Source organism: Lynx rufus, unplaced genomic scaffold, assembly GCF_022079265.1.
Source record: "Lynx rufus isolate CCGP_SWC_20201006 ecotype Redwood Valley unplaced genomic scaffold, mLynRuf1.p SCAF_5, whole genome shotgun sequence".
Classification (NCBI taxonomy): domain Eukaryota; kingdom Metazoa; phylum Chordata; class Mammalia; order Carnivora; family Felidae; genus Lynx; species Lynx rufus.
Window position 1 is genome coordinate 5,097,393 of NW_025814867.1, and position 13,912 is coordinate 5,111,304.

General features: G+C 49.6%; 1 protein-coding gene across 2 annotated transcripts in view; it reads right to left on the reverse strand.

Moving 5' to 3' along the window:
- The window catches only part of TRANK1 (tetratricopeptide repeat and ankyrin repeat containing 1), a 79,680-nt gene extending 66,013 nt beyond the window's left edge, over positions 1 to 13,667 (reverse strand). Inside the window, exons 1-7 of one of the 2 annotated variants that reach the window (XM_047099187.1) lie at positions 13,548 to 13,667; positions 13,235 to 13,366; positions 9,826 to 9,952; positions 7,124 to 7,274; positions 4,160 to 4,278; positions 1,355 to 1,438; positions 970 to 1,108 (exon numbers count right to left, since the gene is read on the reverse strand). In XM_047099187.1, the coding sequence (XP_046955143.1) occupies positions 970 to 1,108; positions 1,355 to 1,438; positions 4,160 to 4,278; positions 7,124 to 7,274; positions 9,826 to 9,952; positions 13,235 to 13,365 (751 nt within the window). In that variant the 5' untranslated portion in view covers position 13,366; positions 13,548 to 13,667. Of the gene's footprint in view, positions 1 to 969; positions 1,109 to 1,354; positions 1,439 to 4,159; positions 4,279 to 7,123; positions 7,275 to 9,825; positions 9,953 to 13,234; positions 13,511 to 13,547 lie in introns of those variants that run through there. The other variant, XM_047099186.1, reaches the window with a different exon arrangement.
- Between the last annotated feature and the right edge of the window lie 245 nt (positions 13,668 to 13,912).

The following is a 13,912-nucleotide window of genomic DNA, read 5'->3' on the forward strand; positions in this document are numbered from 1 at the left end:
CCTTCATTCCCAGGAAGGCAATCCAGCCTAGAAGAGGAAGACTGTCTGGACAATTCTCTTGCGTCTTCTGGCTCTAAAACAGTACGGGTAAATGTCTAACTCTGGTGCCGTACATGCTTGGAAAAGAAAAACAAGCTTTTATCTTGTGTGTGCGTGCGTGTGTGCGTGTGTGTGTGAATGATAAAATTTAAATATTTTCAAATTGAACTCCTATAGCCGAGTGGTGAAGACTTAAAAAAAAAAAAAGAATTCTATGAAAATCGGAGTCCTTTAAAAGAACCACAGCAGGCACTATCAACAACAGCCAGTGTTGAAGAGTGTTGAAGCAGTCGACTCTCCGGCTAGAGAGAAAATGAACCCGAACAAGGGACCACACGCGCCTTCCGCGGCTCGGGGAGCTCCGCCCAGCAAAGGCTGTCTGTCCCAAGGTCCCTCCTCGGGTCTCAGTGCCCCTGTGCTGCCAGGATCTGTCTAGGAACACAGAATCCTTTCAGCTTGGGCCCCTGTAGCTACTAGGTCCCGGGCGAAATAAAAACAAGGCTGTCTGGGGAGCCCGGGTGGCTCAGTCAGTTGAGCGTTTGACTTCGGCTCAGGTCACGATCTCACGGCTTGTGAGTTCGGCCCCGCATCAGACTCTGCACTCACAGCCTGGAACTTGCTTGGCATTCTCTCTCTCCCTCTCTCTGTCTCTCCCTCTGCCCCTCTCCCCCTGCTCGCACCCTCTCTCTCTGTAAAATAAAAAAATAAAACGTTTTAAAACCAAAACCAAAACCAAAACCAAACAATGCTATCTCCCAGCTGCCTTTATTCATCTGAATAATCAAACCGTTTGAGTATTCAAATCGTTTGAACATTCCACCTTCAAGTGGCTCAATTCTGGCGGCTAAATTCAAGCGGCTAAATTCAGCAGAGCTCGGAGCTCAGAGCCGGGAGGGCGGCTGGGGCGGGGTGAACCAGAAGAACACTCACTTGCTTGGATACAGAGCCGCATGAGGGCATGAAGAGGGTATGGTCCTATCGTCTCAATACTCGCACCAATGGAGACGAGCCACTGCACTAGCTTGGGCACCTGTTCCATATTCTCGTAAAGCCCAATGAAGACATATTTCTGGGGGGGAAGAAAAACACAAAGGAAGAATCATGGAAGTCACTACATCAATATTAAACGTCAAACCCCTTCACTCATAAAATTTGGGATCAGCAAAACCTAGATTCGCTGTGGCCCACGCCTGAGATCATCATAAACAACCGATATGCAGTGAGGCAGCTGAAGTCCCCTTATACAAGCAGAGGTCCCAAATACAAGCCCCAAGTGGCCTGACTTAAAACCGTATGTTTCAAGAAGCCACCTCACCTCAAAGAGACTCTTCAGTGATAACTCTGGGACATGGATATTTCGGGGTAGCCGGTCCTTTCTCGCTGACAGAAGTAGGAACGACTGGTGAGAAGGGAGAAAGAGAAAAACCTGGAATAATAATGCTCTCCACGTAGGTTATTGGAACAAACGTTACCTTCGGGGTGAAAACAAACAAGCAAAAACCAAAACAAAATACCCTCCAGCCCTATCTCTCTCTCTCTCTCTCTCTCTCTCTCTCTCTTTTTTTTAAATGTTTATTTGTTTTTGAGAGAGAGACAGAGCGAGCACAAGCCGGGGGAGGGGCAGAGAGAGATGGGGACAGAGGATATGAAGCACGCTCTGTGATGACAGCAGACAGCCTGATGCGAGGCTCGAACTCACAAACCGCGAGATCATGACCTGAGCTGAAGTCAGATGCTTAACCAGTTGAGCCACCCAGGCGCCCCAAACCCGTCGCTCTTTTTAAGTTACGTGCCAAGCTTTAGAGCCTGAGCCATGATAATCGAAGTCCTTCCGTCCGGCCGATGTCCTGCTCCTGCTGACAGCTAAGCTCTCTCCACATTTCCTCGAAGCCTGCTGCAGACGGGGGCAGCTGACGTTAAGCAGCATTGCCGAGGGCAGAGTGGGTAAAAAAGTGATTCTCTGCAAAATTCTTAAAGCTGAGCAAGCAGACGAATCCCATCCTTTACAAGCATCTCATCCCAATTAATTCTGTAGCACACGGGTGTTTCATAAGCCCCAAGTGTTTGGGGTCCGTTAGACCCCGGCAAGCAGAGTGTGCTGGAAAGGTCCCTATCAGCGAGTGACAGCCGGCTGCACATCTCTCCCCAATTCCACACCCGGTAGCCCCGTTCGTGGCTTCAGGTTGGCCATGGCTGGAGTACTGATGCTACGAAAATTGACAAACACTACAAATCAGGCCTTTTTCTCGCAGAGAGCCAGGTGTTGAACCACTGACCCAATCTAGAGTCAATGAAGAAACTGAATCCCTCAGAAAGGTTAAGCAATTTGTCCTAGGTCACACAGGGAGGTCCCTCCTGAGATCATCTAGGTGTGCCAACAGGTCTGAGGGCTCCAGGTTCTGGTATGGCCGTGACTGGGGCCCGGGCTCCGCATCAGTCTCCCTCGTGTATGCCCAGTGGACATGGGGACCGCAGCGACTGAGCCTACGGCCACATCTTGTTTGCAGATTCCTTCAGCCTGCTGCCCTCTCTTTACTGCTCACCCTGAACACACAGGCCCCAATCTCAGATGACATACTCAGGGTTCTAACAATCCTGATTGCTGACCCGGCTTTTTTTTTTTTTTTTTTTTTTTTTGGTCTCTGTTTCCAATATGTGAAAATGACCTGGGCCCCACTGCTGGAGTATTGGACCAAGTGCACCTGCCCCTTGGGCTGCCTTCTTGGGCCTTCCCTTCCCTACCTACCTGCTTTCTCAAGACCTTGGAATATGGGACTGAGTTTCAGGGAACTCGTGGCTGGATTTTAGGGGATGTCCCATGAACCCCCTGAAACTATAGCCATAACTGTGTGTGTATAAAATTAGAACGCCATAGATTTCATTAGATTTCCGGTGGAATCCATGAGCTTTCTAAAAATTGAAGAATTCTGTCTTCTAAAGTCATTCGCCCTGCCTGGCCCTAGAGTCCTTACGGCTTGCCCTGGCTTTTAGTGACTTTTCTGGACTGCCAGGCTTTAGAAAGCGCAGCAGGCCCTTCCTGACCTAACTCCCATCCTCGGCCGGCTCTTTTCACGAGCACGGAGAGGCCACCATCAATGACAACTATGCACTGGGCACGTAGCACAGCCAGCTACCATGAAGCTCCATTAGCTCAGTGCCTGGCACATCGTAAGCCCCTGACAAGCATTAGCTAATACTATTATTAGGCGTTCTTGCTCCGGTATTTCTAAACTTCACCAAAGCCCCGAGGGAGTAAGTTTATAGCCTGAAACTTACAAACGTGGAAATGAGACCCAGAGGGGAAATAATTGGTCCAAAACAGAAAGTGGAAGATGACGATTCGAGGAGGCATCTGTGTCACACCAGAGCCCAGGCTGCGGGTGCACTGGGCACCGGGAATCCCTTCCACGGATTCCCCGCCTCGGGCCAGCTCCTGCAACCTCACTGCTACCTGCGGGCAGCGGTCCCTTAAGCCTACACAGAAGCACTGGGGGCAGCACAGGCAGGTCTCCTGAGCCCACACTAGCAAATGCAATATAGAAGAGATTGCATGAGGGCGCCTGGGTGGCTCGGTTGCTTAAGTGTCCGATTCTTGATTCTGGCCCAGGTCATGAGCTCACGGTTTGTGAGTTCGAGCCCCACATCGGGAGGGAGTCATAGCGTGGAGTCTGTGTGGGATTCTCTCTCTCTCCCTCCTTTGCTGCCCTTCCCCTGCTCGCGTGCTCTCCCCCTCTCTCTCTCTCAAAATGAATAAGTAAACATTAAAAAAAGATTATATGAAGATGAACATTCCAAAATTTATTTTCCTCATTCCATATTACCATTGGCATCTGGACTTTACGCTTCTGGGATGACCATGGAGACATAGGGCAAGGAGAGAGGGTGATACATGTTAGCTAATATTATTATAGGTGTTCTGAATACGTTTCCTATCTTAAAAAAAAACTGGCTAATTAATATACCTCAGTGACTTTCCATTTTTAATGATGTGTCAGTTAAAAAGTTATTTTGGCATCAAGATAAACAAATAATAAATTACAATCCCCCTCCCCAGTGCCAGCAGAAAGACTCTGATCGAGAATGTGCTTTTCCCACAAGAGAGTCATCTCCTTTTACTTACGTGCCATAATCCTTTCTTTGCCAACTTTTCTATTACAGATTGCCACACTTCTGTTGAGAATCCAGTAGTAAAAATATGATCGAAACAGGGCAAGAAACTTTGCAAAACAATGGGGTCGCCTGAAAGAAAGTTCCATAGTTTAGAAATTTTAACCCAGGCAGAGTCTAGAACATTTGGGAAAAGGTCCTCCACTTAGGACCACACATAAACAAATGGTAAATTAAAGATATCAGAACGAGAGGCATTCTCGGGCACCAGGGTGGCTCGGTCAGTTGAGCCTCCGACTCTTGACTTAGGCTCAAGTCATGAGCTCCTGGTTTGTGGGTTAGAGCCCCACTCTGACAGTGAAGAGCCTACCTGGGATTCTCTCTCCCCTCTCTCTCTGCCCCTCCCCTGCTCACACATACACACACACACACACACTCTCTCTCTCTCTCTCTCTCAAAATAAATAAACTTTAAAAAAAAAAAAAAAGAAAGAGAGGCACTTTCAAAGTAAAAGTCCTATATAATTGACTGAAGCAGCAATCATTTTAAGTTCACCTATAAACTCAATGCCCCAAGGGTTAAGCGGTATAATGTGAGCTAATACTCACTTAGCTCTTCTATATGTGAAGCCCAGTGATATGTGCTAATATTTAATCCCTCAAACATACCGACAAGGCACTGCCTATTATCTCCACTTAGAGAGGAAGAAATAGAAGCTCAAAAAAGTTAAAAAAAAAAAAAAAAACTCACTTCCCTTAAGATGTGACATCATATGAGGCATGTTAAGATACAAAACAGATGAACATAAGGGAAGGGAAGCAAAACTAATATAACAGGGAGGGGGACAAAACATAAGCGACTCTTCAATATGGAGAACAAACAGAGGGTTGCTGGAGGGGTGGTGGGAGGGGGAATGGGCTCAATGCGTCAGGGGCATTAAGGAATATACTCCCGAAATCATTGTTGCACTAGATGCTAACTAACTTGGATGTAAATTAAAAAAAATAAAGAAATTATTAAAAAAAAAAAAAAGAAGAAGAAAGAAAGATGTGACAAATATTATCCTCACCCAACCAATGAGAAACGGAGACAAACGAGGCCAGGCTTCATGGCATATCACGCAACCAGTTAACGACAAAAACGGAGATGGGAACCCAGATCCACCAACTCTCTTATTCAACACACATTCTTCTAACCTAGTGGCCCAATGCATCTCATGATCCTCCAAAAGCCACATTTCTCAAACCCATGGGTGAGATCATCCAAGGGGACGAGGCAGGTGCCATAGCATGGCACCTCCTCCAGGATTATCAATTTCCACAGACAGGGAACTATCAAAATAAATAGATGTTGCACAAAAGGATGCAAAATTTCCATAAGCATATTTTTCAAATTTTAGAAATCGGGCCGTGGGCATCCATTCACCCTCCAAACAGGAGTCGTTTGGTATAAAAGTCTGGGATGAGTTGCCCTACGGAGTCCTACGACGTGCCGCTCTCAGGATGGGAGCAGAATGGAAACCGTCCAGATTTCTTAGGGGAGCCGTCGCCAAGAACGAACGGTGACTTCACAAAGATGCAGAAAAGACATGAGGGATCGAAGGGGAATGGCCAAGCCATCAGGTTCAGAGGAATGGGACACAGGCTCCGTCACGGCAGTGAAAGGGTGCCTGGAAAGCTGTGACCCATCAGCACTCATCTGGGCATCTTCCATTTCTCTGCTGGGGGGACGTGGCTGTGTCTACCTCCAACCACCCCCCACTCACTGCCTGACGCGGCTCTCACCCTCCATCTGTGCCAAACTTGCCAAAATCTGTGGCATGCTGGCCACAGACCACACAAGTTGCTTTCCCACACTCCCAGTGGGAACAGGTGGCTCTGTCACAGTTGAATTTATTTCCCCGCCTCTGAAAGCCGAAGACCATTTGCCCACAGTTCTAACAGGTGCCATGTTTCACATCCTAACATCTCTAGAATCGGGACGTGTGTGACGATTGAGTTTGTCTCTTAGTGGCAAAGCATTTGTTTCAGTGGCACATCTTAAATGGGTACAATCTTAAATGTGATCAAACACAATATATAAAACAATGGGCTGGTCATTGGCAGAACTTTTAGACTGCGCCAAGATAAACACAGAAAGAGTTCCGTGGTCACTGGCAGGGAGTACATTACATTGTGTTACGGCTTTCTGTCTTTGTCTAATCCAGGCCACTGACAAAGCCGGCTCACAGGCCAGGTCATTAGAGTAATAACTCAAGGCAGTGACGCAGAAAGCCCCCGTGCGTCACTGACCATAGCGGCCGAGACGCCAGGCACCGCGGCAGCTTCCGCGGGACCCTCCATCAGCCCTTCCAGGCTATTCAGACAGCGAACAAAAATATTGCCTCCACGTATGGGATAAATCCATGCAAAAATCATAGGAAAGAGCACAACTCACGTAAAACGAGTAGTATGAATAGGGAAAGATCTCTCAGTAGCAACACAGAAAACTGAACTCTGAAACAAGAGTGGCGGAGCTCTAAGTGATTTCTGCAAAATGATTTCGGTGTTTTTACAAGAACCTGAGCCACCCCAACTTCCAAAATGCTTTCTAATGTGAAAATCAGTTTCATTCAAACTGCATACATCAGCCACAAAGAAACCCCCTGGAATTATCTCTCCAGGAGCCATTCAAATAAAATAACAAGGACATAGAAAGAAGAAAGAAAGAAAGAAAGAAAGAAAGAAAGAAAGAAAGAAAGAAAGAAGAGAGGAGAAAGAAAGAAAGAAAGAAAGAAAGAAAGAAAGAAAGAAAGACAGAAGGAAGGAAGGAAGGGAGGGAGGAAGGAAGGGAGGGAGGGAGGAAGGAAGGAAGGGAAAAGGGGAGGAAGAAAGGAAGGAAAGAAGGAAGGGAGGGAGGGAGGAAGGGAGGGAGGGAGGAAGGAAGGAAGGAAGGGGAAGGAAGGAAGAAAGGCAGATTTCCCGCGGTTCCAACTTACTGCCCATAGTGGTAAAGACTCCCACAAGGAAATCAGCAATCTGGATCTGGTCCGGGCTGCCCTGGAGAAGTCGCAGACCCTCGAAAAACATTCGAGCAGCTTCGTAAGGCTGAAGCAACCTCAGCAAGGAGTAACCAGCCCGGTAGTATCCCTGGGACAGAAGAAAAGCAAACCCATAACTCACCCATCCCTCGAACCAGCTGCTAAAAGGAAAGGCAAGATTGATGACATGGGGAAATGAGCTGGAGAGGTTTCACTTCTGTGTCAACACAGATTTCTAACAAGCACTGGCTACAGGATTTCCACGTTACGTTCTGTGCCACAGTTTTCCTGTCATTTTTTAACTGCCAAGAAAACAATCATTTCCAAATGCATGACTTCTACTGCATCTAACATAGGACAGAGCGAAGGAAGCGGGCCCGCTTCCAAGTACATGTGTGGCTTATTCACGCAACAAATCACAGCCCTGGCAAGAAGAGAATGAAAAAAATCCTCCGACGACAGTGTTCCAGAAAAGAATGAGATTGTCATGTAAACACAGAACTTGTTCCCTGCTCCTTTCAATCAAAGTCAACACGACTTCCACGGGTACACAGCTGGAAAAAAAGTTGTCATGACAAGCGTTGAGGTATATCGAGCTCCACGTTATAGGCATTGTATACCGGAGGCAAAAATTTTTTATTTCTGTGGAGAGGAAAATTACAATGATTGTTGGAGGGAAATGGCGGACTTTTGCCTGTATAAAATGGTGTGCCTTGAGTAGGAACAAAATGGCAGTGCCTTCCCCCTCTTTGATTCTCTAAAGGAATCCACACCAGGATCTATCATGACAACATTCTAACATAATGAAAGGTGTCCACCAACTGGGTTCACACAAAAAGCAAGCACTTAAAAATTCCACTGAACACCAAATCTCTGACTATTGATTTGTTTTCACGTTCGTTTGAAATGTCATTAGATGACAACGAGAAAAAAAGGGTTGGGAGAATGTCTGGGGTTTTTTTCGCCCAACCCAGTAAGCTGGATACAGAATTCCCCGCTCCCTTCCCTTCCTCAGATTTTAGTTTCTTTCATCTTTCATTTTGGTGGGGAAAGGAAAGGGGTTCAGAGTATGCCAGCCCAAAGTATGGCACTTGGGCCTAAGGATTATCTTGAGCCCAAGGCATTTGAGATTCGAAAGAGGTGGAAGGAAACCTTCCTGGAGCTCCCCTGATCCGAGTAAAAGCAGAAAGTCTACGAAATGAGGACTGCCATAAATTTTCTCTCCCAGGGAATTTTTATGGCCATGAAGAAGACGGACATTGGCACTGAGCCGGCCCAGCGCTGCTAAACATTACTAAGATCGCCCTTATCACCCCTCTCATGAGTTTCCCCCACGTGTGTGCATGTGCGTTCCCACAGTCTGCAGCCCCGGAAGTCTAAACCCTTCTCCTTTGTCTGTCCCGCCTCCACGCTTTACCACTCTGTTAAAAATGTATAGGGGCGCCTGGGTGGCTCAGTCGGTTAAGCATCCGATTTCAGCTCAGGTCATAATCTGGCGCTTCATGAGTTCGAGCCCCGCATCGGGCTCTGCTGACGGCTCAGAGCCTGGAGCCTGCTTCGGATTCTGTGTCTGCCTCTCTCTGCCCCTCCCCCGCTCCCACTCCGTCTCTCTCGGTCTCAAAAATGAACAGATGTTTAAACAAAATTTTTTTTAAGGAAAGGCTGAAGGTAAAATAGGCAAATCCCTCCCTCGAGGATGGAGAACATGCAGGTCAAAACCCCTCGCCCCTTCCCACTGTTCCCTACACAAAATGCAGATCACTGAGAAGACGATACAAACTCCTATGTCCTGAGTGCCAACGACTCGAACCAAGGTCTCCTTAATCCTTGAAGCGACTCTGAGACCTAAGCAGCCACTCCCTACACAGTCGGGGAAAGGAAGGCTTAAGGAAGGAAACGCATTTCCTCCCATGCTGAAACCAGTCTGCCGCACAGCAGAGCAGCGGGGAGAAAGGCCTATGTGTTTCTGACCTTGGAGCCTCGCCATAAATGGTCCGTATCACTCACGTGACACTTAATTGTCTGTGCCTCAGATGGCTCCAGAATGGCAACTCCTTTATGGTCTCCGATTTTGCTTTTTGTCCTCTCCCCAACTTGACCGAGAGTTACTCAACAGCTGGGCTGGTGTCTCCCTGGCCTTTTGTTCACCCTGAGGCAGGAAGAACTCGAAGACTGACAGCATTTTAGCTGCGGAAAACAATCAAATACTCATTTAAATACTCATTTACCGATCTTTGTTAACCCCTGGTGGGGGGGTGGGGGTGGGGGTGGATTGCTGGCCATTCGAACCTCCCCCCACCCCCATCCCTCCAAGGGAGCTGATTTCGAAGTAAGAAGTGCTTCGCAAATAAGAAGTAATCGGTGCCATGTGGGTCCACCCAGCTTGCACCTGCAGCACAGCTTAGCTCAAATGAAACTCGGAAACATCAAAGTACACTTCAGACTACGAGTAGTGGTGAAACTACATCAGAGCACAACGAGCTCCACCTGCAAGGGCATTGCCACACCTGGCCCTCAGCGTTCCCCGTCTTCTCCAGACAGGCTCACACGCCCTACGGGCACCTGTGTAAAGTGCAAAGGATTGAACGAGATGCACTCCTCACATTTCCGTTTTAAAAAGAAGGGAGGAAGGAGGCAGGGCCCCCCAGCTGTCCCCGTACCTTCACGTAGGTTGGATCCCACTGGAGACATTCCTTGGCCGCCACAAAGGCCTCATTCCATTTCCCGAGGCTGTAAAATGCACTGGATTTGTTGCACAGCAGGACGGCCAGCTCCCTGGGGGGAACCCTGTCAGAAAGAACCAACCGGTGGTCAGGAGAGCCCGAGCCATCTTTCTGCAAATGCAGAAAACCACCTTCGAGGTCACAATTCTGGGGCTGACTGCCACCATCACCAGCTAAGGTCCCAATTACACCGATCACATCTGACCCTCCAGCCCCCAGAAATCCCAGGGCGTTGGCAAAGTGCAACCACTCCCAAATCCTCTGCTCCTTTTCATGACAGATGTTCTCAACACCTTGGTTCTACCTCTGACTGATCTCCACGGATCTTTTCATTTTTTAGAGACCATTGGTGAAGCTTCTGTGAAAATGGTGACTGGTCCTGGGGCGCTGGGGTGGCTCAGTCAGTTAAGTGTCCGACTTCAGCTCAGGTTATACTCTCACAAGTCATGGGTTTGAGCCCCACATCAGGCTCTGTGCCGACAGCTCGGAGCCTGCTTTGGATTCTGTGTCTCCCTCTCTCTCTGCCCCTCCCCTGATCATGCTCTGTCTCTCAAAAATAAGTGTTAAAAAAAATTTTTTTTAAGTTAGGTGATGCAGATAAGCACAAATAAAAAGCAAAGTAAACATCACCTCTGCAACTGCCCCATCGTCAGTGCTTTGTTTCCGGCTTCTGTCCCCTTAGGTTGAAGGGATGAGGCCCCAGAGGTGCCCAGAAGAGGCAGTGGGGCGGTCGGTGGGTGATGGATCGATCAGCGGGGGCTGACTGCAGGTGTCCCGCCCACATAACCTGGGCCGCGCAGCCATCCACAGCTGCAGTGAGCACTGGCTGCCACTAGGGGCTCCCATGGCCCTGTTCTCCAGATTCGCCCTGGACCTAACGGGAGCTGCCCTCTCCCCGGGAAGATGTGCCCCTGCTGCGGACTAAATTGTGCCTCTCCGTCCATATGTCGAAGCCCTGGCCCCCCGTGTGATGCTATTTGGAGATGGAGCCTTTCAGGACGTAATTAGGTTTAGATGAGGTCATGACGTGGGGCCCTCATGATAAGATTAGTGCTCTTATGTGAAGAGACCCCAGAGAGCGTCCTCTCTCTCTCTCTCTCTCTCTCTCTCTCTCTCTCTCTCTCTCTCAATCTCTCTCTCTTGCTCTGCCGTGTGATGATGATTCAGAGCGAAGGTACCCATCCGCAGACCAGGAAGAGGGCTTTCACCGGGAACTGAGCTGGCCAGCACCTTGATCTCAGACTTACCAGCCTCAGAACCGTGAGGAGTAAGTTCCTGTTGTTGACTCCGCCCGGTCAACGGCATGCTGCTTGGCAGCCCAAGCCCCACTCCTGAGGACGACTCCCCGGGGCCAGACAGCCTACAACCGAGGGTTGGCTGGCGTGGGAACCAGAAGGTCAGCTCCCTGGCCCCAAAGTGGGACGGGCTCTGCAGTCCAGCTCATGTGCCAGAGCTCCCCAGGGGATCAGGCTGAAGCTGCCTCCAGAGGCCGCACCATCCCTGCTCGGAGCCCCTGCCCCTGCCCCATCCTCCTTCCCTCAGTCCCCTTCTCCTGAGAGCACTTGCTCAGCAAACCAAACGCACCTAAATCCCTATGTCAGCCGGCAGCGGCAGGGGGGAACAGTGGCAGGAAGGTTATGAGAGATAATAGGGGAGGGTCCGGGCAGGGGTCCCGTTAGCGGCCCCACGGTGCAGGGTCAGTCTACAGCCATAACCGCTACACCCGACTGCGTGTTTAAGAAAGTCAAATGCTTTGTGCTCGAGGCCCAGCTCTGACACCGTTCTGATCTGAGCCGGGAGGGGCGGAATGACAGGCCCAAATCAATGACACTCAACCCACATCCAGCTACCGGGTAGACACCAAGGTGACAGAAGGCAGGAGGTGGGAGCCGGGATTCAGTAATTTCACCCCGGGGCATTTCCCAGTACACATTTAGGCCGCAGGCACCCCACAAATGCCAATCTCGGCCTCCTCTACTGCAGCGGTCCCCCAAGTGTGGTCTGGGAGTGTCTGGTGCGCCCCAAGACCATCTCAGGTGGCCCACAAGGTCAAAATATTTTCCCAACGATAGCAGGCTGAACAATAGTCCCCCATTAATGGTACCACTTGTTGGCCAAAGAAACTTTGCAGATGGGATTAATTTACAGATCTTGGGGGAAGATTATCCTCGATCAGGATACAACCACAAGAGTCCTTATAGGAGAGGGACAGAGGGAGACGTGGCTGTAGCAGAGGAGAGAGTGACACGACGTGGCAGCACGCTGGGAAGAGATGCTTTGAGGATGAAGGAAGGGACCACAAGCCAAGCCGTGCAGGCAGCCACCCAGAGCCGAAAGAGGCAAGAAATGGGTTCTCCTCTGCAAAAGACCAGCCCCACCAGCACCCCGATTTTAGCTTCGGGAGACTCATCTCGGCTTCTGACCGCCGGAACTATAGGATAATAAACGGTGTTTTCAGCCGCTAAATTGTGGTCATTAGTCACAGCGGTAACAGGGGACCATGCATGTGTCTTTTTCACACATTCTCTCCCATGTGTGCGGGGAATCTTCTAGAGGCTACACGACGCGTGGCATCACAGTGGAATGAAAGCAGAAGCAGATACGAGAAGTCGGATGCTTTCTGTTGGGACGGACATTAAAGAGGTCTGCAAAAATGAAAACTGGGCCAGCCACCCTTCTCACTAAATTTTCAGCTTTGGAAAACATACTTATTTTGCATTATAATGTGTTCCTTACGTTAACATATAATGGGCTTATTACTGATCTTTTCAATAGATGCTTAAAAACGTATTTTAAGCTTATCTCCGTTTTAAATTCAAATACAGGCTCTACTGAAAGCTACACCCTACACAGACAACAGCTCTTAGCTGTTAAGCGTGCTGCGATAATAAAAATGTTTGGGAACAGGTCTCCTGAAAGCCGAGGGGGCAGAGGAAGGGGTGGACCTGAGTCCCCCTGGGGTACACGCTGTAGCCTGGGGGTAAACATCACAGATGATCAAGAAAGTGAGAGAGATGGCCATTGAGAGAGGCTGGGGGCTGGGATCGTCCCAGGAACTCAGATTCCCATAACCAGACAGAAGGGGAAATTGTGCAATGCTTACCAACAGCGTCCTATGTTTCACTTTCTATTTCTCCAGCACTTGGTATTCTCTGTGCAGTTTCTGAGCTCACAGCACAGAGGGGGGATAAATAGGAAGTGGGCGAGAAAGAAAACAGAAACTAGGCGGCGTGATAAGAAATGAAAACATAAGCGGCAGAGTGAGTTTCCTTCCATTTGCTACAAAACAAACAAACAAACAAACAAACAAGCAAACGAAAGGTGAGGAGTAAATCCCAGCACTTACCCCCACGGATATAACTGCAGGAGAATCTGGATGGCCTCATCATACTTTCTGATGGCCAGAGAGAAGTTCCCGTTCTTAAGAACTTGGTTGCCAGATTCTTTCAACAGCTCAGCGTAAGCCGTGGGGTCCATCCTGCGAGCAGAGAGACGGGGTGGGGGGAGAGGCTGGCGGCCCGGCCGCTCTCCCTTCACGTCTGCACTCGGTTCCCTCTGGCCCCACCCACCTGCCGAGCACATCCTGACAACACCCCTCACCACCAGGGGACCACACGGGGCTCCTGAGGAGACCGTTTCTTCCCCAGTTCTTTTCTGACCTCAGTGGCAGCAGCCCGGGGGGGATTCCATTTATTCTGTGCTAATGGCCGGCCGGGCACTGAGTGGTGAGGCTGCTTCTGCCCGCAAGACGACTGACACCTGGCAGGTCGTGTGTGCCCGAGAAGCGGCGGCTGTTCCCGAAACCGGCACTGTTGTTACCTTCTTGTTTACCCACCCACCACGGCCCCGTAAGGAGGCGCCGTCCCCGCTGTGCAGAGGCGGAAACTGAGGCTCCTGGAGGTTCAAGTCACCTGCCCCCGGTTCCGACCTGATGGCCAAGCTTCTGCTCCTGACCACTGCACCGCATCGACTACTGGCAGCAGCGAAACTCAGTGGACGGCCCTCCCATCCTCTTGGAAGGGGG